We start from the raw sequence: 27557 nt of genomic DNA on the forward strand, positions 1-27557 counted from the left end.
AATTATCTAAGTCGGTTTATATTACTGAGGAAATTTTTTCAGTGCTGTAATCGTATATTTTGACCAATTTCAATAACTAATAATAGCTCATATTTTGTTCAGTAATGAATTTGAAACAAATCACCTGATATAGATTACTGAGAGCATGAATATATTTTGAAATAAAGTATATGTGAGTTTATTACATCCGGTTATCCGGTTTAATTTCACATACATTTTTTCTTTTCGCCCAATCGAAGACCTGAAATAAAAGTGAAATTATATAAATCTCACAACGTTTTCATTTTCAAAAATAGTAGGAGAGTATTATACTTAAAAAGTTTTTGACAGCCGAAATCTTTCCGTCAAGATGCGTTGGCTTCTTATATTGCTGCATATTGAGGGGCATTATTTTTTACCAAATTCAGCTAATCTACCTCAGCTGCACAATTGTTCAATCTTTATTCCGTGACACCTTCGCTTCTAGACTGTTTTGAGCAGACTGTACACCCGATACATCCTTAACCCGCGTGAGACGCGAGCTTCGTCGAGGATCACACGATTGCAATGAGGAAGAAAAAGAAAATGATTAAAAAAAGTATACGAAAATGTGCCTGAGTCGAGTAAAAAATGGTATACCAAATGAGCCTCTAATCGCTTTTTTCAAACCAAAATAATTATTTTGTTAACGATGAATTTCACTGTAATATTTCAGAATCTGAATTCAGCTGTGTACAGACACTTTTGGAAATTGAGCTATTATTTGTTTAAACTGCGATAAAATAATTTTAAAAAACTATGAGGAATGCATAATTAAAATTGCCGAATACAAACTTCTGTCGAAATTCCCTTTCGTTGCATTCGAGCACGCCAAGAACTGCTGCGTGTATAAACGATTCTGATTCCTGCGGGTTTCGTCGGCTCGGATTTCAGCTTATTAGACTCGCGCGTTTTCGAGATTTATCTAGCGGGCTGAAATGGACCCAACTAGAGGCCTAGACGCGCCTTGAGGGGTCCGGATTCTATTCGTTTAGAATTTTTCGGGTGCCTCGAGCTTGTCTGGACGTGATATCGGTTATTTGGGAAGTTTTATTACCCGGAAAATTTCACCCCGTGATGAGAGAAGCGTTTCTTTTTTCTCTCACGCATCGCCTTCCAAATATAATAGCCTGGATTATCTTCTTCTCAAATTGCCACTGATTGTAATTAAACATAATGAATTTTCGGCCGAGCTGCTCGACTACTATAAAAATTCCATGAAGATAAAAAAAAACAAGAACATCGATTAACGCTAATTCCGTAATCTATATCAAACAATTGAGTACGTTTGCAGCAGAAACCATTGAAATGCAAACCTGATAGCTTTATACGACTGGTTGAAATTTTTTTCACCACTGCGAACAATCGAATAGACTATAATATAAGAAATGTGTCGATTATTTAATTCTATAAATTTAGCCAACTGTAAAAGAAAAATACTGGCTGATAAGCATTTGTGTGTTCGTCGATTGAACATTTCGGTTCACGTTCTAATTCACCGTTCAATTAACTCAATTGGGAGTTTGATCAGTCGAAATAAATTTATCGAGTTCCGGAACACGGCGGTTCGATCGAGTGCACACATAAATAACCGGATTCAAACGCTCCCTCTCACGATGCCGATAATTTTCTTCTCGTCGATTTCTTCAGGCAATCGAAACGAAACTCGCGGGACGTCCACGTTTGCAAGCGACACAGGACAGAAAGGACAGAACGAAGGATGCGGGATAAAGAGATTCGTAGAGATAGTCGAGGGCTGGCCAAGTTCGGTATTAGGTTTCAATTAAATATGATTTATAATTGGAGATACGGCCGAGACTGCTGCTGCTGCTGCTGCTGCTGCATGCATCCCGTTGTTATATACGGGAACAATTTATTAACGAGCGTCTCTCGAACCTGTTGAACCGCGGAGCTGAAGGTATGTTAATCCTCGACCGAATGCAACATATCCAACCGCACCGGTAATCGGCGTTACTTTTCATCGCGAAATGTCGTTGGAGTGAGAAACCAGCCAAAAATAAATTTTCTGGCCCACTTTACGGACCCCCGTTATAACAGCAGAAATTCATTCGATTTAAGCATCACATATACCGAGAGGAAAGGGTGAAACTTACCAGACTGTGCAACACACTGCACATGCGCAAAATGGTTCAACTCCACTGGCCGGCAATGTTTTTCTCCGCAAGGCAGGGATGCCAACTTAACGCGAAACGGGTCGTGAGATGTCAAACTTCCCGCGCGAAGTGGAGAATCATATCATATACATCATCGTACATCATACATCATACATCATCATACATCATATCATACATAGTATTAAAGTTCGAAACCAAATTTGGGATATTCGAATGTTCGGATCTTCAGAAAGTGACGTCACCCAAATTTTTTTTTCTCCTGACTTCATCGATCTATAGTAATCGTCGACGACGAAAATCAGTTAGCTGAATTCCTCAGTCCGGAAACAACCGCGCAGTAGAGCGGGCGGATGAGAATCGCGCTCTGCAGATTTCGAGTACCAGATTCTCTACCTCCTGGATCCTGCGCTCCAGGTACGCTACCTGGTGAAATTCAACTTCCAGGAGAAGCGCTGCGTAGTTTCTGCCCTCCAGGTACGCTACCTGGTGAAACTCGACTTCCAGGAGAAGCGCTTCGTAGTTTCTGCCCTCCAGGTACGCTACCTGGTGAAACTCGACTTCCAGGAGAAGCGCTTCGTAGTTTCTGCCCTCCAGGTACGCTACCTGGTGAAACTCGACTTCCAGGAGAAGCGCTGCGTAGTTTCTGCCCTCCAGGTACGCGATCAGTTAAATTTCACTTTTTCCAGCTGTGGACTACAAGTGGAATTAGACCTAGTGAGTGGATTTATAGCAAGATTCGGCGATAGAGGATGAAGTTATTACATCGATGCGTTCTTCGGAAAACTAGCAATTTTGCGACCTTCGAATTATCAGAGATTGGGTAAACAGCAACGAACAGGGTTAAAATAATCGTATTTTAGAAATTGTACTCCAGGAGGAGAATATCCTCAACTTACAAAATGATAATTTTTCTTCCGGTAATCATTCGTTGCGGTAACGCATCTGACTTTAACTTCGTTTGGACACCCGGTACCAAACAACGGGCAATAAAGATGGAGAAAAGCAGGTCGCCGCTAGTCGTCGACACGCCTCGGTAATGTCGATTACGTAGCGATCCAGATGGTCAAGGGTCAAGCGGTGCCCCTGCGAACGCGCCGGGCGTAGATTGGAGGCAATTAACCGTCCCGCAGGCGTTGATCAAAGCTTGATAAATATTGCGTCGCCCGTGGGTGCAGTGTTTAGATCTGCAGTCCTCCTCCTCCTCCTTTGCCCCCTGATCATCGCCAATACTCCCTCTAATTGCATTTACACATTGCCAATTCGCTTTGCCAGTGTACCAAACACGTCCCGCGGTATTTGCGCGCGTGTAATGCACACAGGAATTGCCATGCAAACTCGCAATCAGCTCGCTGATGATCTCACGAAAATACAGTGTCTCGAGCAAAAATCTATCTCTAATCTACGACACCTCGGATCATGGAAAGGTAATGTTCAAGGATGTGTCAGGTGTACATTTGATAAGTAGACTCCCGATGGATTGTTAAAAGTCTTTGGTTTATGTTTTATGGTAACCAGTAGTGTATACGTAGTCAGAGAATTCGGAACATGAGTGTAGCTAGTTCCTGATACATCGGACATAGTTGTCTAGATAGTTCAATCATTAGAATCCGCACAAATGTTTCAGAATCGTTCTTCTCTAATGTAGCAAAAGATCGGACGATTGCGCTTGTGTGGAACACTTTTATCGTATGACACATCCACGGATCTCTTCCAGATCGACGTGTAATTGCATAATTTGTAATGACCTCCGAATCGAAACAGAGGCAAAAGGCGAGGACTCGACGATTCAATTCTGGAATTATTCTGACTTGAAGAAGTCGTGAATAGAAATTAAATTCTGAATACTCGAAACTTGACTCGAAGCGAATTCACACGAGGTCAAGTTACATTGCCGGACTTGAAAGTAATTCCAGTAAATTTGAAGATGATTATCAACCGACTTCCTCTTCTTTGCCAGGACAAGTTGCCCGCTTCCTTTTGTTCTTCTCGTTCAAATTACGTTTTAAATTCGATCTGAAGTTTCATAACACACGCGCCGTGATTCTCGGATCCGTGATAATTTCCCCACATCCTGGGGTCGAAAATCGGTGGAATATCTTCGCAGACCACAAAAAACCGGCGATCGAAGTGACGAAACTGATTGCGGGGACGGGTACCAGACGGAGGAAGAGCCGTTTCAGCGTTTTCACATCTTGTATTCCGTTACTCAACACGCAGCCCTGCATGGTCGATGGGTGAACACGCAATGATATTAATCGGTGTAACTCGATCGGGCGGGTGACAAGGAGAGAGAGAGAGAGATAGTGAGAGTTACACGGCGTACATCCAGGCAGTCGCAGCACCTAAAACACAAAGTATCCTCGTGGGTACACCTACAATATGGCTAACACACAAATCCGGCGTTTGCTCCATACGCGTAGAAGATCGCTTTCCTGTCACTAAAATTTAGTGTATACGCAAGCTCCCAGGCAAGTCGGGCTTCGATTCCGAGTCGAGATTACCATCTTGAATGGCATCTATATATACGTACACCCAGTTTCGACAGAGTCGCGTGTCTCCTGTATAGGAATTACTCGTGAATTAGATACACCGGGAAGACTTACAATCTGCTTTAAGAGCAGTGTGGCTAGCTCCGTTTTTCCATTTCTCTTCCTTCTTTGCCGTTATAAATGAGGTCCATAGATTTGGGTTCGGATTATTCTTCAATTTTGATCACCTAAGGAGGCCAAGTGACTTTCGATATAAAAATTTTCGTGAATCAGGAATCTCGGAATTGGACTTGTATTTTTTCAGGAAAAATTGTACGCTGTAAGACAAATTTTAGTCCAGATTTCTTTGGATTATAATTTACTGGGATTTTAATAATGCCTGATGCTTGATTTTAGTATTGATCAACAGTTTTGGAATAGTCGACACTGGCCAATTTTGGTCAGGTTTAACACCGGTATTTCCTACAGTGTAATTTCATTTGAAATCACGTGGCAAACGAACTTGTGATCTAGTACTTTTCATCAACTGGTTGCTAAAACTTTTTTCTATTTTCAAAATAAGTAACTGGAAATCGGGTTTGGGGGAAAATTTGAGGTTCTCATCTTGGACATTACCCAAACATACCATAAAAATCCCAAACTTCAATCGAATATCGTTTCAGAGATAACCGCGTCCACATTTGCATGAAGATAACAGAGACCGATATATTGTAAAAATTTTATTGTTTCGTTCTAGAAAATACAAAACGAAAATTAACAGAAGTTACTTCTCACCCAAAACCACACGTGGAATTTTCGGTAAAAATTTACGAGTCAGTCTGTTTTTATGTGACCAGAAATGTGTTTAAGGCGTCAAATGATGCGTAGTAGCTCGAGTTGCTCAGTTGCAGATCTCGGGAAGAGGTAATCGGGTCTTCAGGAAGTCGATACTCGGTGTAGCCAGGAGCGTGGCCTGCGTCCCGAAGCTCGGTAGCAATTCGGTATACCACTAGAGGATCGTTCCCAAGCGACAACGGGGTGCCAAAATTGGTTCGGAATCGTAACGCCTCCCTTGGGAACGATCCTCCCTCTCCCCCTTGCCGGTTTTTATCTCGTTCTATCCACGTTCGTCGGCGATAATACCCCAGGGATGCCACTTCCGTGGCGAAGCAAAGTGTCCGACCCTATTATAAGTGTCCCGGAGTTATTGCCACCGCGGATTACGCTCTCTCCATTCCGGTCTCGAAACATCCTAGAAGAGTGTCCAGGGAACGTTTCCTAACAGAGCGCAACGACTTTGCACTTTTCGAGTAGTTTCGACCATTCGTTCCACTGGTATTTTTAGAGCCGTCTCCGTGATCGATCGGTCGTATTTGCTTCTTTTTTTTAGTGAGGTCAAAGTTCAGAAGATTCTCTTGTTTGTTTTCCTTTCCAGTTATATCAACATTTATATCAAGTGGTAGTGCAGTAGTGGCGGAGTGACTGAAACTGTGTGTCAAGTTATATGATATGATTATGTTTGTGAATGTTTTACGTAATGGTTGATCGCTTTCAAATTGTGCCCCAATCACATCGAGTGATGTGCGATTGTGTTCAGATCAGGCGAATGCATTCAGTGTTATTTTCATGTTACTTTAGCCATTCAAAGTCACGTAAATTTTCTTTTTTATCGCATCGGTAAGGTTCCGTGCCATTCGAAAAATGTCACATGATCCCGTGGGGTTCATATTAAGCGGTTCAAAGTTACGTCTAGTGATTTAAAACTACATTGCGACCGTGTGAAAGTTGCAGAAATTCATGGAAGGTCAGGTCGGTAATTATTCTGGATTCATAATTTCCTGAAATTATTAATGTAACAGGATGTCGTAATCTTAGTCGAAATTTATACGCTGGTGTAAGTTGAACCTCGGGGTCTTTGCCCGCGTTTATTTTCCTCTCCACCTCTCCGCCCCATCACTCGGCGTTTCGGTGTTTTCCTTTTTGCCACTTCCGAAAAATACGGCACGTGGAATTTCGCAAGCCGGAGAAGAGAACGATCGCGAAAGTTCGAATCGGAACTACAGCCATACCGCGACTAACCTACCTCGAGTATAAGTCCAGGGGTTAAAACTTTCACCGACTGAATTCGAGGGGGGGAAATTTACTTCTTGGCTAGAGTCCCTGATATATACTCACCCGCAACGTCTGCTCTATCGTCTGTCCTGTAGCTTCCATTCCACCGAATTGATGAGCTTCTTGTCCAAGTTTCTTTCACTTCTTTTCTCGCTCTTTTCCCATCCACGATGCACTCTCGGTTTTCTCTGGTGAAACAAGATATTTATTGACAGGGGTTGAAAAATTTTCGATTTTTTTTCGCTTTGTGAACTTTGTTCCTTCTTTTTAACCTTCTTCCGAATGACTCCCGCAGCACAATAAGTATTCGAACATCTTACTCTAGCTGCTTCGGCAATTGCCCGAACTCTTCGATAACGGGAAAATAAGGTTCTAATTATCCGACCAAGCGTCTGTCCAGGCGCCGATTGCCTATGGAGTATCGTCTTCCGGGGGTAGAATTCGTGCCTAATTAATTGCCGCTTAAATGCCAGCTGTTAAAGTCCCGGGTGTAATTGACTGGGACCGAAACGGTAGGAAAGAGAGAGGAAAGGTAGGCTCGTACAATTTCTAGCCTCCTCTCTAATTCTCCCCGTTAGCGTTATAACGAAACGAGAAAACAAGGAAAAATAAACCGTCGGCCTGACGACTATATGTGGAATATTAATTTTTTTCTTTCACTCGACTTCTCGAAAATCCATAAACGAGCTGCTCACACTCGACTACTGCAGCAAGTGTGACCGGTAACGTCACGAGGCGTCAGAAAAGTTTATTTACTCACTGCAGAGATACTGAAGTGCTCCTTACTTCACTTCGCCGCTAACGTGACATTCTAAGGACGAGCTTCAACTTTTGGAATACTCCTGACAGCCTACTTATATACCGATTGCGATATCAAAATGCCTTCGAAGTCGGATTATCTATCCGAAAAGGCACATCCGGGAAGACGGGAAAAAAAAATCAAGGTTTTCGTGATCGGTAACTGCTCCGCCATACTGCACTTCACTATTTTAGCGTCAGGTTTTGAAATAGCGACCCCGAAAACCGACGAGTACGAAGCGTCGAGTCGATCGAAGAACTTTTACCTTTGGCTAGTGAGTCTCTCATCATCTCTTTACCTTCAGCCGTGGCAAACCTTAAAATTACAATAGTAAAGCGTAACTTGATCCGAATTTCAACGCGAGTATGTTCGTGGATTAGACAAGTCCCCAAACTCAGGAACCCAAACAGGTTTTGTCACACAGGGGCGAGCCACCTGTGGCAGAATATTGTAATTCAAATGGTGGTCGGCGGAGGGCGAAGCCTTCGACGCTGCGTCGCGTTTGTCAAATTGATTTTTGGCGGTTTGCATCGATCGCGTCTTTTCAATACGTACCTGCAACCCAAACCGTTTCCACGATATTTCGCGGGTTATCGGCTGGGCTTCCATCCCCCCGCACAGCGTCGTGTCCGGGTAATTGGCCGGTTCCACCCTTCGGATCCGTATCCTCCAGAAATGATTATTAATGTTTTCCTGCGCACCCGCGGAGCTCAGATCGCCTTTGACCGATGTCCACGCTCCGCTGAGCCGAGGTCAAACAGGGCCATTAATCGGTTAATGTCGTGTTCCTATGGGTACGTACATGGCCTAAGTGTCGCTGTGTTTCACCTCTTATTCCCGTTTCAAATGGTGTTTCAATGTTGTAACCGTTTTCTTCTATTCAATTGCACGACACGCGCGGAAACGAAGGTTGTTGAATACCTGTGAATCCGATTGACGCAGCTAGACAGTGAATCATCAAATCGTCATCTCGTCTCTCTCTCTCTCTCTCTCTCTCTCTCTCTTTCTTTCGTGTAGGACTATTGCCACGGCAATTTCGGGGTGGAGCAGTTCATGGCCCAGAGGAGAACTACGCCCTGAACCGACTCCTCGTACCGATACATGCTTGGTGAGCTTCGCACGGGTGGAACAATTACGTGACCTTTGAACCTGGGGAACGTTTCTACGCGTCTGTGGCAGTGACGGGGCTGTTTTTATCTCCCATAACTCTCCCGTTCACGTCGCTACTATATAACTCGGTATATTGGGTACACTGAAGTGCCGGTCTCTGAATAGACCATTCCAGTTGAACCGAGCCAGCTGCAGTCACGTGCATCTTTTCACCCTTTTGTCACGAACTTCAGTCATGGAAATTCGGAGTAATGTAACATAATGATTTGGTAGTGTTTCAAAACCTTATTACGGTGCGAAAAGCACTACAGCAGCGGATGGTAAGACCAAGGTCTGATGGCTTGGCGGTGATATACATGACTCGGGAAAATGGGTGCTGAGAACCGGAAGAAAGGTCACGAAACTCGAGCATTTGGTCGGACTACAGGGTGTTATCGCAAGGTAACGGCGTCGTAAACCCGAGTGACTGTAATGCCCGTTGGATGAAGGAGAGGTGGTGACCCTCGGTTCACAACTGCTTATCTCAGTCCGCGGTGCATTCATGTATAATATGACGACACGCCGCGTCGGGCCGCTTATTTCCGCGCAAACGATGAGCTGGCTGGTTGGCACGGTTGTTAAACTTTCCGCGAATTCACACAGAGTTTAATTTACCGGGCGTTATCTCGAATTGTTCGTTAATCTTGGGTCCCGGATCTCTCTCGCCACTGTGTAACGCACCGTCGTCTCCTCTCCTCTTCGCCTCCTTCTACAACCACCTTCCTTATTATACGTACCCTCCGTATGTTGGTACACATTCCGTGCCTTTGACCGTGTAATTTCAGCCGTTGTACAGACGGTAGATTGCCCTCCCAGATTTATAAGCAGATACGTATACGTCTCTGTTTGCACAAAGCCTACCAGCCGGCACAACTTTCTCAAGGCTTGAATGCCCGGGAATTCATTCAAAATCCTTTGAAACTCTTGCCAAGTGACCTATGATCATTTTATACTCGTGTCAAGGATGTGGAATCACTTTAAAGTCTCGTTGTCAATGATACGCGGTCGTTTCACAGTAATGTTAACTTGTCTCGAATGATGCTGAACTATTTCAAAGTCTTCTCTATTGTTTTTCTATAATGTTGAGATGATGCAACGTCATAATTATCGGTGTAAGATGATTTTAACGTCATTCAAAACCATGTCGCATCATAATTGATCATCCAGAAGCTACGTAGAATCTACATAAGTCAAGCGCTGTGGAACCTTATCCAAGTAGCGAATAGTCGTGTCAAATGTTTGCTGAGCAAGTTGGAAACATGTCAAGTGATGTAAAGTGATTCGAACACCCGTGAATTGATCTCACTTGATTGCTACACCGTATAATACAAAACTAGCAGAACCGAATGAACCAACCTCTGTTTTCCCTGGAGCAAAAGTTTTGATAATTTCCTTCGTTTCTCGAGCATAACTGCGACCATGATCAAATGATAGACTGGCTGCCATTTGCTCCACAATCGGTGAATCGGTAACGCGTAACCTGCCTGTATAAGTAAGGAAAAACAATTTGCTGACGTGGAGTTGAAGTTATGAATACAAATTTGTCGCTACGGGGGCTTCTTCCTTCCGTGTGCTTTTCTTCTTCTTCTTTTTCTTCTTCTTCTTTTTCTCTAACACGGTGCGAAAAGCGCGAGAAACGCCATAAGCCGTTTCTCTCGGTTCGCGAAGGGACTGAACGGGCTGATTACCAAAAGCCGCGTGCCGTCTTTCTCCGTGATTGGAATATATCAGCGCTCTCCTACGTGTCCGGAATCCAACTCCGCGTCTTTCCCACCCCCGGGTTTCCCAGAAATTTTGAAGAATTCGCTGCACGGTTTACGAACCCAGAATTTGCCCGCCCCGATATCTTCTACAAAGTTTCAACCCCCTCTGAACAAATCTTGTCCAATCAACGAGATCGCAGGCTCGTTCCATAACCGATCATAATCGATGCAACGAATAAACTGCATTGCATTTGGCAAGGAAACAGACTCATAGAAAGTTCGCCCAACGAGCTGAGACCATCGACCTTGTGACCCCGGGATAATAAAAGAGTTTCTAAGACGAGGGTGAGATTGGACGAATTCTATCAGCGGGAAATGGCTGAGAGGAAAATCATATTGCGGAGACTCTCCGTTACTGCACACCCTGGGCTTTTCTACACTTGCAGCAGAAACTCAAGCATCGGTTGACACTTGCGCAATTCGCAGAAAGAGAGAGAAAAGAAAGGGGTCAGAGTGGTTCTTTTCCCTGATTCAACTGCACCCTTATTGGCTCTGATAATCACGCTGGGATGCGGAAAAGCCACATTCGATCCGCGGGCTTGCATCGAAAAGCTGCAGGGGGAACTGTTCCGGCTTCATTGGATATACCTGGAAGCGTTGGCTGCGGGGCCGGAGCCCGAGGGAAATCAGCCGGCTGATAATCTGATAAATAAATTACCCGCCGCTGGCTAAATCCCGGAGATAATAATAATTATTCCCGATTTAATTGGTAATTTCCATGAAATAAGAGAAGCTCTCAAGGGCGGATAGCCGCCCTTCGCATTGTTCGGCCTTCCACTTCTCCCATCTCTCTCTCGCTGTTATTGTGTGCGTGGAGAAGAGAAGCTGGCCGAATAAGAGTTAGAACAAGAAGAAGCAAGAAGGAGGAGGAGCCGGTAAATTCCGCACGCGCGAAACGTTAATTAACTGCTGTGCCTGCCACCCGCCGAGGCTTTTGTTACTCCTAATTCAGTTAACATGCCGAGGAAAGGAACGACGAGGATTTCGAGTTGCGTTTCGATCAGCCATCCGCTTCTTATCTCTGGGACTTTTTTCGATTAGAGTAAATCGCCCGAAAGGAACGTGGACTCTCGGGTTTGAACTCTTTTTGGACAGTCTCGACTAGTTGGATCAGGATACCCATCTAACAGTGTCCTTCAGATTTCTTATCAAGGAAAACCCGACCGTTTTCGGGGGAAATTCGTTGATCCAACATTTTTTCCTGGGATCAATTTTTTCAGCCTGGCGTAAAATTCGAATGGTTTGTTCGCTGGGAAATCAATGCTTGTTGGTATTTTGATTATGGGATACTCTCACATCCAGTATTCATTAAATTATTGTATCCATAAGCTATAATTATTTCTCTAAAAATATATGGAACCACAATCATAAAATTACAATAGTTTGGATAACGATTTTTTATTTAAAGTCGATTTGATACTATTAAATATATCTAGTAGGTTCGTTCGATCTCACTTCACAACAGCCTAATTTGTGAAAAAACTGTTCTTTACGAAGTCAGTGAAACAGATTTTTTTCTAATAGTCAATTTGACATTGTTGATTGATGATCAAAATCATCATCGATATCATGAAATATTCAACGCTACGAACACGTTGGAAAAACGATAGAATCGCCAGTGAAATTGTTAATGATATTCTTTCAAATGGAACAAATAATCGTAGAGTGAAATAGAACTAACGTAATAGATTTTTTTCTTCAACTAATTCAAGAACGAAAAATCGATTTCCAAATTTGATCAAATCACTAGACAACACGAAGTATTGTTCCGTCCACATTTCTATTGCATGAAATCATATTTCTCAATACCATATTCGGTAACTTTAATAAATCCTTTCACAGTGCGTCGATAAATACTCGATGTGTAATTATCTCGCGGTGAAATTAACAAAAGATAATTAATCAGCGACTTGGCAAATTCTTTAACTAGGATTTGAAACCACCCTGGCAAACTTTGAGATAGACGTTCGGTGTTCGTTCGGCTGGTTTTACTGCTTGAGCAGAGCTGCTGCCGTCGCTGCTGGTTGTGCTTCTGCTTCTGCAGCACAATCTGGAAATTGGACGTACATACGAGGGCAGGAATTATAGCCTTGGCATGTACACGTCGCGCAGCGTGAGCACTTTGGTTAACTTTGTGCCTAGCCTGCGGTTGTCCAAGGCAAGGAAGGGAGCATCGCATCGCGTCGCGGCGCCACGCCGTAACGGGGATAGTAATTCGCCCCCGCAAACCGTTCTCTCTTGGTTCAAATTTGTTCACCCTGTTGAGAAACTATTCCATTAGAACAGACCGCGATGTGTTCAACTCAACATAACAGCCAGACGCGAGCTACGTGCTCCTGTAATTTTACCCCCTCGCAGTTTCCCCGGGTCAAATCGAAACTCAGGCACTCAACAGCCTCGTCGTCATCACACTCTCCCAAGATTTACCAAAGAATTTTGAAAACTCAGAGAGAGAGAGAGAGAGAGAGAGAGAGAGAGTCGAGAATCGTAGCGCCGAGAATTCGAAGGTTTGTTGAGCTTTGGGGAATTGACACGGGTTAAGTGTTTTCTTTTTCATTCCTCGACACTAAATTTGTGCCAGTTAATTTTACGAGCACTCAAATCGGTGACCATTATTCTACTCGCTATTAAAAATTTTCCGAGTGAATAGACGTAAATTTAAGCAATCGATTTCTTGAGACAATTTATTAACGAATTGTGGAAATTGACAATGTTTTTAAAGGTTCTATGATCGTAGTTTTGTGACTAGAAGTGATCAAAGTTCTCACAATTTTGGTAAAATTTTTCCTATACCGGTTCACGAGCTTCATTGCGGATTGAAAATTTTAATACAATTCATGGTTTTTAGGAATCTTTTGTTTTTACTTAATTTACGTTATACAGCAAACGAGTTTGATTCTGTCGTCTAACTTAAGAAATCAGTAAAAATTAAAGCTTTGCGGCCCAACGATTTATCACAAGTTTAGAATGATCGATTGCTCTGTACTTTCATCGACATTTTTTTTGATCATTCAGGTGATTATCTCACCGGAAAACCGATTTACAATCGCTTACTTCCAGATTCGATCGGATCGCTGCTTTCTAATGATCGGTATTTTGATGCAAGCAGCTTCCAATCAATCAATCCAATATCCTACACAACGCTCGTCGATCGCTTTCAAGTTAGGATAGCTTAGGTTAGGTTTTAACGATCAATTGATCAGTCGATAACCGTGCCACGAAAGTTGAGCGATAAAGACGAAGTTTATCAATTCTTAGACTACAAATGCGTTAACAAAGCACAAAAAATAGACTCCTGGAAAAAAATGCAGCGCTGGAACTAAAAGCGATACTCCGATCAATCGTGCCTGGTGTAAAAATTGGTCGAAATTACAGCTGTTCTGTAGATTGATCTATCAGAAATTTCAAATGGTCCATCACTCTGTCTTTGGTAAATAATTTTTTCCAATGATGCGAATAATCTACCGATCGAAAAATCATTTCGCTATCGATTCCAGATTCTAGATTTGGTCAGATCTTTTTTTTTTCATGTAAATTGGTGTTTGCAGTCTTTCAAGCGGTTGTTTTCTACAACTCTTGTCGATCGTGTTCCAACGGTCAATTAATCAACCGATTGATCACTCTACTACGAAAATCGCATCAAAGACGAAGTTTGCGCGTCCATTGATAGTAAAAAATAGTCCTCCAGGGTGAAAAGTAAGACTGGAACGAAGAGCAACGTGCCGATCTATATTACCGGACATTCGATATGGAGATCGACGATACGGACTCGTCGATTTTCCGTTATCTGTTGAACGGGTTGGTGCCTGGGCGGACAGCCGCTTAGAAGTTAAAGATATCGGCGACGGGACGGTGAACGTGGGCGAATATCGCTTCTGCGAGTGGAATACAAATCGCGATTTTATTTCACCTGCGGTTCGGAGTGAATTTGCAGCCGTGAATTAACCGGGGACAGAACAAGAAGTCATGCCGGCCTGTTTCGGCTGCTGCTCAACTCGAACTCTTGGACCAATTGAAGAGAGATTTCTCAGTTTTAATCAGCTTAAGGCGACTGCCGGTCTGCGTCCGGCAATCCGACGTTTACGATTTCGTACCTTGTGCTTTAAAAGGGACAGAGAGAAAGAGAAAGAGAGAGAGGAGAGTTTTGGTGAGCCTCCGATTTATGGCCTACGCCCCGATCCCAGCCGGCTCCTCTTCGAGATTATCTCAGACCCATGAAAACACTCGAGGACACTGCAGTTACTCCGTTCTCCGTTTCTTTCTCGCCTTTTTATTCACCTCCTCAGTGCTTCTTTGACTCTTGGTCCCGGCGCCAGTAAGCTTGATCGGTCGTTCAAAAAACCAGGGTCAACGATCCTCTTACATATATTCCTTGCTTAAAACGGTAAACCTATAGTTCGCTGAAACAATTTTTTCTCGACGTAAAAAATATTTTCAAATTCACGAACCTCAACGCAGAACGATCGATTATTACTAATCTTCTATCATTGCTGTATCGTTTTCTTAAATGCCATAAATCGGCGAGCATCAAAGCTTAATTAACTGTATAATTGAGGCGGGATTCCTTTGCCAAAAGTCAACCCGTCAATTTCATCTCATATTTTTGGATTCATTAGGTAATGTGAAACATAAAATTGAATGTTCCAGTTTTCAGTTTCGGTCGTTCATATTAAATTCGCAGTTTCCGGAATTTGGACGAAAATTTGGGTTGTTTAACATATATAATTGTATATAAAATGACTGTACAGATTGTCACTACAACGAGTATCAACATTATAATTCAGGCATGAAGCCAGAAAATGGTGCGAAGACAGAAATTTTGTTTTCACTATATCATAGGAAATGAAAGTCTCTTCCAAAATCTGTAAATCAATCGGCAAAGGTTGATTTTCGATCGCGGGCTGCTCGTCCGGAAAGGCAAGGCAGCAACACTCGATAATCAGAGGAGAGTGGCACTAAGTCTCAAGTCTCATGCAAAGTCTTGCCTATAGATCATCGCGTCCTGACGCGTTTAAAACTGGGCAGCACGTGCCTTCGCTTAAACCGATGAGATTAATCAGAGACCACATACGTTGGTCTCTTTGGACAGGAAGTTGACTGGCTTCTAATGCGAGGAGTTATGTCCTTTATCGCGAGGACCTGCAAACACGCTTCAGCCAGACCATTCAAAGGCGAAAGGTCAAAGGCAGCCGGACGCTCTTACGGATTCAATCGCGATTCAGGTTCTCAGATCGTGAAAATGAGAAATGATCTACTCTTGTACCACTTTGCGATGTTTCACCTGAGTAAAAATCTCGTAAAATTTGTCATCTACGATTTATAGGATACGAAATTCAATTCAACATCCGTAGGCCATTATTTATGATACCTCATTCTCCCATTTTCGCAATTATTTTCATACAAACATGAGATTCAAAGGTATTTGATATCGGTGGACTAGCCTTTGCGACATGAAGAAAACTGGTTTAAAGATCGTTTTAATGGCAGGAAGCAGAATTAACTTTTATTTGCCCGAAAATAAAATTAAAAAAATTTTTTTTGCATTCACGGAGAGCTTTCGAAACAAAACTTTCATCAAGTATAATAAGAGACGTTTTTCCATCCTAACGACACATTTCACTGCTCTGTGTCGTAATTAAGGAACAATACCGAGTACTTGAATACATAATTGGAATCTTAGTACTTGACTGAAAAATTGTGAAAATTTGAAGGGACTTGCTATTGTTTGCAACTAAAGGTGGGATGGTGGTGTAAGATTTTGCAAAATTTCGAACCTTAATTCCAGTGATTTTAGAGGATCTTAAAGATTCACAACACACGCATTGAAAAATTCCACGTTTCATTGGATTAATTTTGAATAATTCTGACGGATTTCTCGATATTGTAATGCAAATTAAAAAAAAAAAAAAAAAAAGTTCAAAGATTGCATGTAATATAACTTTGATCAGTTTGACATGTGGGTAAAAAAAAAAATTCGAGTTACTATTAATCGTAGGATTTCGAATGGTTTCGAAATACTTTGTACGATTTCAAATGTTTTTAAAAGATTTCGATAAAATTTTATCCAATTTCAAAGGCTTCGGTGATTTCAAAAGATTCCAGAGATCTTATACAAACCTACTAACCGTTTGGAGTGCCGTGAAATGAAAAAGAAAGTAAACACAAAGACGATTGAAAGAATTCCTTATCGTTAAGCAAGAGCTGGTCGAAAGGCTGGCGTATCGCGAGTCGAAGCTGAATGGCGATTGTGATCTTGGCAATACAGCGCAGCGCTGCATGAAAGGCCGGGGATTTGCTGGCTGATATCCGCCGCGAGTAATACAGCTGGCTAGAATCCGACTTCAAAAAGGAGCCGAAGAGGAGTAGCGGAAATTTTTACGGTTGTTGGAGGGTTATCCTCGATGCATAGTAAAAAAACGTGGGGTGGGAAAAAAGAAGAAAACAAAAAAGGAGAAGAGGAAAAAATGGCCGAAAAGCAGAAAGCAAAATGCTGTGTAATTGGCGGGATTCGCAGAGGGGATGATTTCTTCTTCCGTGAAAAAATTTACATCCCTCTTTACGCGTCGAAGGAAACATCCCTCTAGAGATATTATACGTAGTTATATTCTCGGATTCTCGGTTCTCGCTCTCTTGCCACTGCGCGGATAAAAAGACCTTTGCCAGGTTCTTCTAATCCTCCAGGCGTCTACGTCGTTAAGCAGACCTCATATTCTCTTTCGCTACGGTTTTTGCCATCTTGCGATAAACCCGGAGTGCAGTAGCTGAGGCTGCAGATCGAATACAGGTGATCAAAATTATTCGGCTAACAACGGAGGCATCCTTATTTTATTACGAGAGGTGTGAACCACTTTCGTGATTTTCCTAATTTTTGGAAATCCTGTGAAATTAATCATTTATCTTTCAACTTGAAAATAAAGTAATCGTAATGCTTTAGAAATTTATTAGAGCCGTGATGCGAAGTGCTTCGTTTTCAGAAATTCTTCCAACATTGTAATACTTTTTTTTACAACCGGTCTATAATACGCTCGTTGAAATTATATACAAGAAATTTTGGCAAACCTGCAGGAGGATTTGAATATCTACCGGTATTTGAATTCTTCTAAACTCTGCGAAAACGAGATAAAAATAATCCGAATTCTTTTTAAACCTGTTACAATCTTTGAAATAGACTTGAGGATATTTAAAGTCGTTCGAAATCCTGTTGCAAAGTATCTACATCCGAAATAATGTGATTTTGACATTGTTCAACGGCTGAAAATTTGATGCTTATTTCTATATAGCTATAAAAATCTGTACACATACACATATACGATTGCTGAAATCTGAATATCCTTGAAATTTGCTAATATTCAGCAGACATACCAGAAGTGAAGAATTCTCGAAAAATCATCTTCGAATACGTAAAGAACCGATGAAACCGTTTGAAAATTATTTTGATTTTTCTAAAGTCTTGTAAAATCCGTGTTACAAATTTTGCAAACCTGTTCGGGTATCGCAAAGACGCACCAATTTTCCGAGCAAAAACGATTTTTAGAGGTTTGAGCGACGTCGAGAAAATTGACAACAGATCAACACGTAACCGTCTGGAAGACGTCGTTAGCCGATGTCGGGGCAAAGAGGACACCGCGAGGTTAACGATACAAGAAGAACTCATATTCGCTGATCGTAAATCAGGTTTATTATGTCCATGAATAACTAATTACCTCACCGGCGATAACGAGCATGCCAGCGACGCGTTCCGTTCAACTGTTTTACGATCGTTGATGCCGATGCGAAGACGCCAGCCATCAGATTACCGGAAGAAGCCAAAAATTACAGTGCCGATTTTCAGAACCAAGCCTAAGAGGGTTTAATTTTGTCGAGAAGTGACGCCGGTCATTCGTATTCCGAATGTCTCTGCATTGAGAAAAATTTTGAGTTCCGGTTACCGCTTGGTCCTTGACTATTTTCATTTTTTGCCACAATCGCAAAAATATAGTTTTTTAGAATTTAATGCTTGTGCGACAATAAATTGACGTTAAAGCCTTGTTTAACTAAAAAAGTAGAGTAAACCTCACAAACTGATTTTACGTTGCAATTATCAAAAAAGGATCGATAATAGCGCAAAATAGTTACGTGTACCTCGTTTTTCGTAATTCCAACGATATTTAAACAGTTTCTTTTTTTTAACTATATCTGTTTTACTCAATTTTTTTTTTACTTACTGTAACAAATGAAATTTTTCTCAGTGTGGTCCGTGTGAAATCACGGCTCTCGAGTTGTGATAAACGGCCAAAATGGCACGCCGGCGATCGCGAATCGCTACTCGTGCAGTCTTTTCCTCTCGGTGCGGAACGTTAAAGAGGAATGGTAAAATACCATTGATTTACGATCCGGTGTGTAGGTCGGACTCTCGTGGGCGTCTCAGTCATGTTTATATTAGTTAGCAATAAGTGACACGCTCCGGCTGTTCATTTTACCCAGCGTAAATATGAGTTATGGGAGTTTTCGGTCGTAGGCTTCAGCTGCACGTCTTCTATCCCCATCAAAGTTCTCAAAATCGGTAATTAAAGTCATCCATGTTCTTTTTCTCATCGGTTCCAATATCACGTTACGATTCGATTCGAAACACAGATCTTTTATCGTACGATTTTGTAACCACTTACCGATTTTTTCATCACTGTTTTTAGAATTCATACCAATTCTCGATTCCAACATCATATGACTCGATTCTAAATCCAGATATTTTACCGGATATTTTTATAACTACGTAACGATTTTTTTGATCGGTAGTTTTGAAATTGATGCCTATTTTGCGATCGGTGCTTTTAAAATTCGTACCGATTTTCGATGGTACTTCCGGAAAATTGAAAACTTAGAATACCTATGAAAACTACGTTACCGAAGAAACTGTGAAAATAGATAGAAACAGCCGACTGTGACCGGTAAAAGTAGAAACCAATAAAACCGGGATACCGAACAACGATTAATTTTCACAAGTCGTTACCATGCTTCGTGTTTTTTTTTCATTTCACCCTGATACATAATCTTCCGCGTTATTAATTCTCTTTCTCCTCCTCTTCCTTTCTTTCTATTTCTTGCTTCTTTGTCTCTCTTAAGAAGATCAAACGCGGGGCGGAGATTAGAGCCCGGTTGGTCCGTACGTGACTCGATCCGGGACGCGTGACAACCTGATTTCCGTCCGGGATCAAGTCGGTCTTAATTTTTTTCTTTTCTTTTCACCTCTCTTTCGTCTCTTGCGTCGATCCGGTCCACCGCAAGAGCCGCGACATCTCGCCTGGGGATTAAACCGATCTTACGAAGCTGTGTCATCGCCCCATGCAAAACACGCTCGCTTATCGTTCCTCGATTTAAACGTCGACTCATCTCGCGTCGCTGCGCAAATCCGTCGTCTCTGTTAATTTTTTATACCTATATTTTCTTAGAGTCGTTTCGTTCTTTGAACTCTTTTCGCGCGACATCCGTAAGACCGTGTTAAAGAAAACCAAATCTTCGTATTCCACTGAAAAAAAAAAAAAAAACAAACAACGCATAATTCCGGTTACAGAGTGAATTTTGAAACGATCATTAATTCTGCCTCGAATTCGCCTCGGGATAAAAATTTGGCGAATAATATAGTATACAGAATTTCTAGTTTTCAAATTGTAGATCTATAAACGTTTGAAGAATTAACAGTTTTGACGATATTTTAAATGACTTTTCACCGAAAATACGGTACGATTAAAATTTTTCTAAATTTATTTCAAGACGTTGTTCCAGATATGTCAGGTTTAAAAATCAAACGAAGAACTTTGACGAATCGTAATTCCCCTGCAATGTGGCCTTGCTATTTCTTTTAAACAGTGCCTGCAGTTTTGGCGCGAGATTTATGAGAAAATCGAGTCGGCGCCGGCTTCATACCGTTCATCCGCTTACTCCGGCCTCGCGGTAGAAAGTAATTCATCACACCCCAAACGGGTGGGTGGACGTAAACTACAAGGTAGTCCATACTAATTTCATTGATACACCAAGAGCCAATCAAGACTGAAAACCCACGCACCTCCTCGCCTCTTATTATATACATTATATATTCCGGCGAGGCAACGCTCCGTGGCCCAACATTTCGGTGAAGCATTTATGTATAACATTATACGATATACTGAGTTTATTTTTCCTCCCCTTAGCTTTCTTTACACAGGATGTTTCTTTTTCTTTTATTGTTGCGTGTGTGTGTGCGTGTGTCATTTTTCGTTTGTCGTTGATTTTGTTTCGATTTCTCGTGCCAGTCCAAAAAATGAATTATTGTACACCTCCAGCTAAATCCACATAATTTCACGAGAAGTCTACTTTTTTTTTCATAATATCTGATTTCTTCGCTTTTTCATAGTTTTGATGAAATTGTACATCGAGACATTTTCCTTTGTATTCAAATTGTAAGTTATTCACTCCGGATCGAAGATACGACTGAATTTTTTACAAAAACTCATGCTTTCGCCTTGTTTCTTTTTTTTTTTTGTAATTCTGTTTTTACTCTTCTTCTACTCTTTTCTTTCATAAACACTCTCGCTTCTGATGCACGAAAGGTCGTGTGAACGCCGCCTTAAGCTATAATACTTTTACCAACGAGGCCGTTTCTTAGGTGCATAGAATTAGGATAAGATTGGAATGCAACGCTTCGTGATACGCTCGACTTTATGCTCAGGTTCTTACCGCGTTCAGAGTGAAACATGTGTATCGAAACTTGAATACCTTGAAATAAATTGGCAGAAAAATTTATCAATTATATTCTCACAAAGCTGGAGAAACGTAAAGAAAAACTGGTCTACGAATACTCAATTTCCCAAGAAAATCTGTTCTCTATTTTTTACCCTTCCTCAAATCTTCGCAAAAAATCAATAATCGCGTTGGTTTTGTTTTTTTTATTCTTTCTATTTTTCGATTTAAATGCCAAGCAAGAAGACTCGAATCATCTAAATCAAACGTTTGGAGCGAATTAATTTCCACACGATGAAATAATTTTCGTTTCTATAATGTTGTAAGTAATTTTTGAAAAGAAAAATCTCCATCTTTTTCGGTTTAGAAAATTCGTCGGTTGGTGTTGAAACGGCAACTTATTTTCATTTGAAGTCGAGTTCCTCGTCGAGGCTGCCTTGTTGAATTTTTAAGGCCCTCGATCCGAGGAGCATCCGGTTTTTATCTGAAATTCTGGTAGCTGCAGTACCTTAGCTCGGATCAACGCCGCGTCCCACGGCCCGTCAAAAAATTATACCACGAACAATTTTCTTCGCTACGGAGAAACCGGTAACCAAACTAAACGTGCACGAAAGTTCGTCTCGATCCTGCCAGTCTCTTAGGCAACGAGTCTTTATCACGATTTTATTTCCCCCGCCTTTTCTTAGCCGTAATCTCAAAAAGAGAAAATTTGAACAATTTTAGCGCTATATACGGTATAAAACTGGATATTTTTAGCGATTTGCGTTACCCCGCTCTGGCTAATTAATGTTTAATCAACTTTGACACTATTTCAACTCGTGGCGTGAAATTCCCTGCGCCGCACCTCGAATTACTCTGCAGCTGGGACGAACGTGTAATTAAATACATACCAGCTCATTGCTGCCTCGTAATTTTAATCAAACCCTGTTACAATATCGCGATGCGATGCACAATGCAGTTTACAGTGCGGTTAATGAACTGGATGCGTCGCCGAAAATGTATTACTGCACATTTATTTACACAATGTGCTTAGGACGTTTTACGATTGAGAAATTGAAAATGAAACTTTTCCATTAAAGTATGTTCAAGTAATTGAAACTTTTGTTTGCAATGTACCGGTTCATTTATTGTTTTTCAAAGGTTGGAAAAAAAAATTGAGAAAACCTCATCCACGTGATTTAGTAAAAAGATTGATAATTAAACCATACAAAAAAATTAAAAAAGAACGATGGATGCGCATAGTTCAGAAAGTGAACTACAAGTTCACATTCGTGGCTTTCAAATGTTTATCAAAATTCAACTGGATTCCAACGTTAAACACTTTTCTTGTTTAAACTTTGTATAGACATACAATAGCATTATTCTAACTTTACGCAGTTCTGCATTCGGAAAATAAGATGTCGAAAAATAACGAATTAAAACTAATAACTCTAAATTAATTGCTGGTTTAATAAATAATCATCTCTGATCAGTTTTTCTTTTACAATATTCCGATAATGAATCAAGGAATTCCGATAAATCTCAATTTTAGTGGTTCTTACTACCTCGTTACTGAATAGGTGAGAGTGAGGAAAGTGAATTATGTACAACAACAATAACCAGAGAAATAGATGAATTACCAGATTCGGACAAAAATTGTTTCATTGATTTTAGCTCTGTTTAACTAATTTAGTACAAAATAGCGGCCCAGCCTGCAACTCCGATTAATTATGTATTTCGAAAAATAGAAATCGTTGTACCCGAAATTTGCTATATTTTTGCAAATTAAGAAACTGTCCATAAATTATAACGCGAAATTATTCTCCAAGATTTAGTAAATTTTCTCCTCCATCCCCATGTGAAACTCGATGAGATTCAGAATCAGTCAAATTATGCACCAGCCTCAAAGGAAAAAGAAAAAGCAACAAGTTTGGTAATTTCCAATGAGAATGGCGGGGAGTTTTTCGTGTTCCATTCGAATTCACCCTTTCTCTCGCTTTCCCTTTCAGTTTTCGTGTCTCGGAGTGGTTTTTCACCCCGCCATAAACAATTCCCCCCTATCTTCGTACGCATTTAAAACCCTTTATGCGAAATAGCGTTAATCCGAGAAATACTAACCCCGTTGTTTGCGCATGGTGTGTTTCAGCGTGCGACTGCCACCCCATAGGTGCCTCGGGCAAGACGTGCAACCAGAGCACCGGCCAGTGCCCCTGCAAAGACGGAGTAACTGGAATAACGTGCAACAGATGCGCCAGGGGCTACCAGCAGAGCAGATCCCACATTGCGCCGTGCATAAGTAAGTTCAGACCGAGAGATGAGAGAGAGAGGAGAGAGAGGAGAGAGAGGATCGTCCGGCAAAGCCATCCTTATCCTGACCTCATGCAACTTTGCGGCGCCGGTTTCCGCGGCGCGATAATAAAACCGGCAGTTCGCTGCAGCTGATGCATTACCACCCTGAAGACACCCGGGAACAAAGTATTATTGCCTCGACATTCGCCCTCGGCAACGTCTCAGCGATATCCTAGATTTCATCCGAGAGGATCGTGCATATCGTTCTCGTCCAGTTGCTGGATGTATTCCTCTCCCTTCGCGATTCCTAGCCGCTGTTGAGTCTAACTTTATTTATTTCTTTCTTTTTTTTTTCTTGTTTTCTTTAGTGGAGGGTTCAAGAAAATTGCAACTGTTCGTACGGAACCCTGGAACTTTAGAATTTGATGAAACAAATTTTGAACTTTATAATGTTCAAGCGATTTAAAAGTTGGGAATATTTTTCGAAGATTTATTTGGGACGTTTCTCATCGTGCGTAAGCTTTAATCGCAAATGACTGCAATTTTTTTTTGGCGATATATTTATACGGAGAAGTCAAATTCGCTGCAAAGATTGGTTTAGTCGAGTTTTCTGAGTTGTTTAGTTTATTAACTGAACTTGAAAAAAATTTTAACGATATCTTGGTTTAAAGGAGGTTCGTTAACTTGTTTTTATTACAACCGATCAACGATAGTTTTTTATTTCAAAATCCGCCGAGAAAAGTTTGTACGATACGAAGAAGATTTATCGCTAATTTTGGAATGTACCTATGTATAATAGTTCAAAATTTTACAGAAAATAGAATTCGCGAAAGATTTTTTTAAATTTATCTTATCGGGAAAAATAATTTTTTTTTAAAACTATTTCGCGTAGAAAGTTTTATAGGTGTGAATTTTCAAGAATGGCACACTCGACGACCTCGGTTTCTTAACTGTTGCACTTTGTGTAAAGTAAACAAGTATTTTTTTTACATTTTTTAAAAGCTTGTCAAACTGTGTGCATGAAAAATTTATTAATCTAACTTTACAAATATACATCAATTGTTTAGAAAAATATTGTGCACGCATGCTTGGGTAGATCCTGAACCTAATAGGCTCGCCCAAGTGTGGCAATTTTTTCAATTCTTATAATCCTGTTATCATTTTTGAGTGTTCAAATCCGTTGGTAAAAAACAATTCGTCACACCTTAAGCACGATCCATGATTGTGTTTCGCTAATCTCGATACCTCGAAGGACTTCACGACTAATTTTTTCCTCTTCTATGTTCTGTATTTTCAGAAATCCCGAAGGTAGTGCAGACCCAGGGGATGGCCGGCGAGGATAGCGGGGAACACGAGGAAACCGAACACGAATACGGCTACGATGGACGCGCCGGTAAGTAAGTGATGCCATTAGCAGCGTTCACGTTTCCATTATAACGCATCGCGCGATCGATCCTCGTATCGTGTTTACATCCTGCTTTCATTTTAAGGGTGGAAGAACGTTCAACTTTTCTGATATTATCGCGCAAGATCGAAAATTCCCTCTTTTTTTTTTTTTAAACGCTTATCCGAATTCCACGGCAAATCGCAATCTTCTATAATCATGCTCAAGGTATGCGTAGAAAATTGTCGTCTATGCACGGTTTGGAAAAAGTACGAATCAGAGTTGTAATATCAGGAGTTTCATCGCGTTTGTATAAGCATAACATCGACAATTTATCTAATTACACTCAAATCTGGTAAAAACAAAATGAAATGTTGTAAATACTACATTTTCAATTTTACCATCAAGATTCTATCCGAAACTTAGTTATTCTTACTTCGGGTAAATTGCATGGGCTCCGTGCATTTGTCAAGAAAATCATTTCTCGACGTATTGATAGATTGGAATTGAATTTGAAAAAAATTTTTGCAGTACACATCAATCGAAATTACCGATTAAAACCCCGCAAAAGTAAACGTTTCACATTTTTAACTCATCGATAAACAATGGGTTTGCTTAAAGTATAAGCTGTAAAGTAGCGAGAAGTAAAACACGTTTCGAACGCGCGCTATTTTTGTGACGTCATTGCTCAGAGGTTAGGTTTACAATTGTACCGAATAACGACGCGATCGAAACAATGGCGCGGAAGTTCGAATCGCATCTGACTTTTAATTCGATAGGTACCACATTTTCCATAATACAACAACGTTGTCGCCGTAGCAGATTTTCAGCTCTTCGTGAAAAATGTTTGAAATCTCTTTGGTAGCTCGTCGCCCAATTTCGAGTAACGTTTCGTACTTTCGTCCACAAAGCGTCTGCAGCTGTCTAAGGTATGTTATACCTGTGTATAATAATGCGCAATATTTGAGTGTCGAAATTAAAGCGAAATATACATTAATTTCGAGAGTCGCGGCGCAGACGGAGAACGGCGCGGAGGCTGGTTGTCTGGCCTCTCAGCCTCCCCTAATGGTTTAATTAAAACTACCCTTACCTTCGCTCCGGCCCGCGGCTTACGACCCCAAACCTTCGTCCTCCTGCAGGCGGTGCTCGCCTTCCTGCCGTTTTTATTACCGTCACTTGTGCGTTACTTGTACGTGTACGTTTACGTGTGTAAATGCGAACGGGGCTGCGCTAGAGACACAAGCTTACGCGTTTTTACCAACGTGCAGGGTGTTTGGACACAAACAAACCCCGCGCCAGCCGCCCTTCTTCCACTTCGAAATTCAATAACTCGAACGCCTTTTGTCTCCGAATCTCGATACTCGGGCCGCCGAGTCGTTGCTTTTGGAGATTATTGCCCCCGATGGTCGATAAAATCGGTCCGGATTAACGGGAATCCTTGTACGAGGGTGCGAAATCTGTTATTTTTATTGGTGTTGAGAGCGGTATAATTAGACTGATATCTTTGTAACGGGAATGACTAAACGTCGGATTCGCTAATTTTGAGTTGAAAGGCTTCTGCGGTTTCTTCGCAATTTTATGAGAGCAATATTTTTCGATTTTGGCATCAGTTTTTTACATTTTTGAGGAAATTTATTGAGGATATTCTTAAATAAGCCAAGATAGTATTTTCCTAAAAATGATACAATAGGATAGCACTGAAATTATAACCAACAAAAGCTTAACAGATGCCACGTATTCATTTCAAATCTCTTTAAACTGTTTGAAAAACTAGTCGATTCGTTTTCGATTACAATCTGTGATTACTGATTTTACTCAGAAAAATATTCTCTACAAACTCGCCATATGGCACTTTTTTTTATCACTTTGGTATCGTTGAATTTACAATTTTTCAATATTCCAGTGATATGTATACTGATCAAAAAATAGCAATATCGATTCGACTATATTGGAAAAAAAACTTCTACCTCGGTGTAGAAAATTACACGATATTATGAATTGAAATTCAATGAATCAACTAAATTTTTTAGCGTCTTCAAACCGATGTGAAATCAAAAATCAACACCCCAGCTCTTCTTTATGATTTTCGCATTTATTTATTTTTTTTCACATTCTTAAGGAAATCAAGCACAGTAACTAATAATCAATACACCATGACAAATCAGACGGCAAAACAGTGAGTTGATTTTCAACTGTCCAAGATTCTAACTATAGTTCGAAATTCGAAATTATAGTTGAAAAAAAAAAATCGTGCAAAGTGGAAAGTAATGGAAAAATATATGAAAAAAATGCTCAAGAGTTAAAATTAAAAGGCAACCGGCTGTTCTATCATACGTAGCTCGGCTGAATCGAGGTTGGTTAGTCTAAGAGGCAGGCATGAGGCGATATCGCATCCGTGGCTCGAGAGTATGCCACGTCACGGATCGCATCTATATGTTAATGCGAGCCAACCGCAGATAGGTACCTATGTACGTTGTGTGCTTCGACTTCTTGAGTGTCGGTCGTATGTATCTACATTATACATACATTGTATGTAGTACATACCTAGGCTCTGACGATATAAGAATAACAATAATAATAATGACAACAGTCACGACAGTGACAATAATAACTAGATGTTGATACAAGAAAGAAGCTGCAGGTGAAGGAAAATCTACCGACAAAATGATAAGCAAACACGTTACATTTTGCATAATTGTTCAAAATAATACACTGTAAGTATCGTATTTGTACACTGATGAAAATTTCATTTGTTATAATAAGTAGAAA

At 40.9% G+C, this 27557-nt stretch overlaps 1 protein-coding gene across 3 annotated transcripts in view; it reads left to right on the plus strand.

Annotated features, from left to right (window-relative positions):
* Window positions 1-27557, plus strand: part of LOC124216115 (netrin-1) — a 138080-nt gene that overhangs the window by 81155 nt on the left and 29368 nt on the right. Inside the window, exons 3-4 of one of the 3 annotated variants that reach the window (XM_069135037.1) lie at window positions 23262-23411; window positions 24702-24801. In XM_069135037.1, coding sequence (XP_068991138.1) covers window positions 23262-23411; window positions 24702-24801 — 250 coding nt within the window. The remainder of the gene's footprint in view (window positions 1-23261; window positions 23412-24701; window positions 24802-27557) is intronic. The other 2 variants (XM_046620261.2, XM_046620262.2) reach the window with 2 other exon arrangements.

This window comes from Neodiprion pinetum, chromosome 4, assembly GCF_021155775.2.
Source record: "Neodiprion pinetum isolate iyNeoPine1 chromosome 4, iyNeoPine1.2, whole genome shotgun sequence".
NCBI lineage: Eukaryota > Metazoa > Arthropoda > Insecta > Hymenoptera > Diprionidae > Neodiprion > Neodiprion pinetum.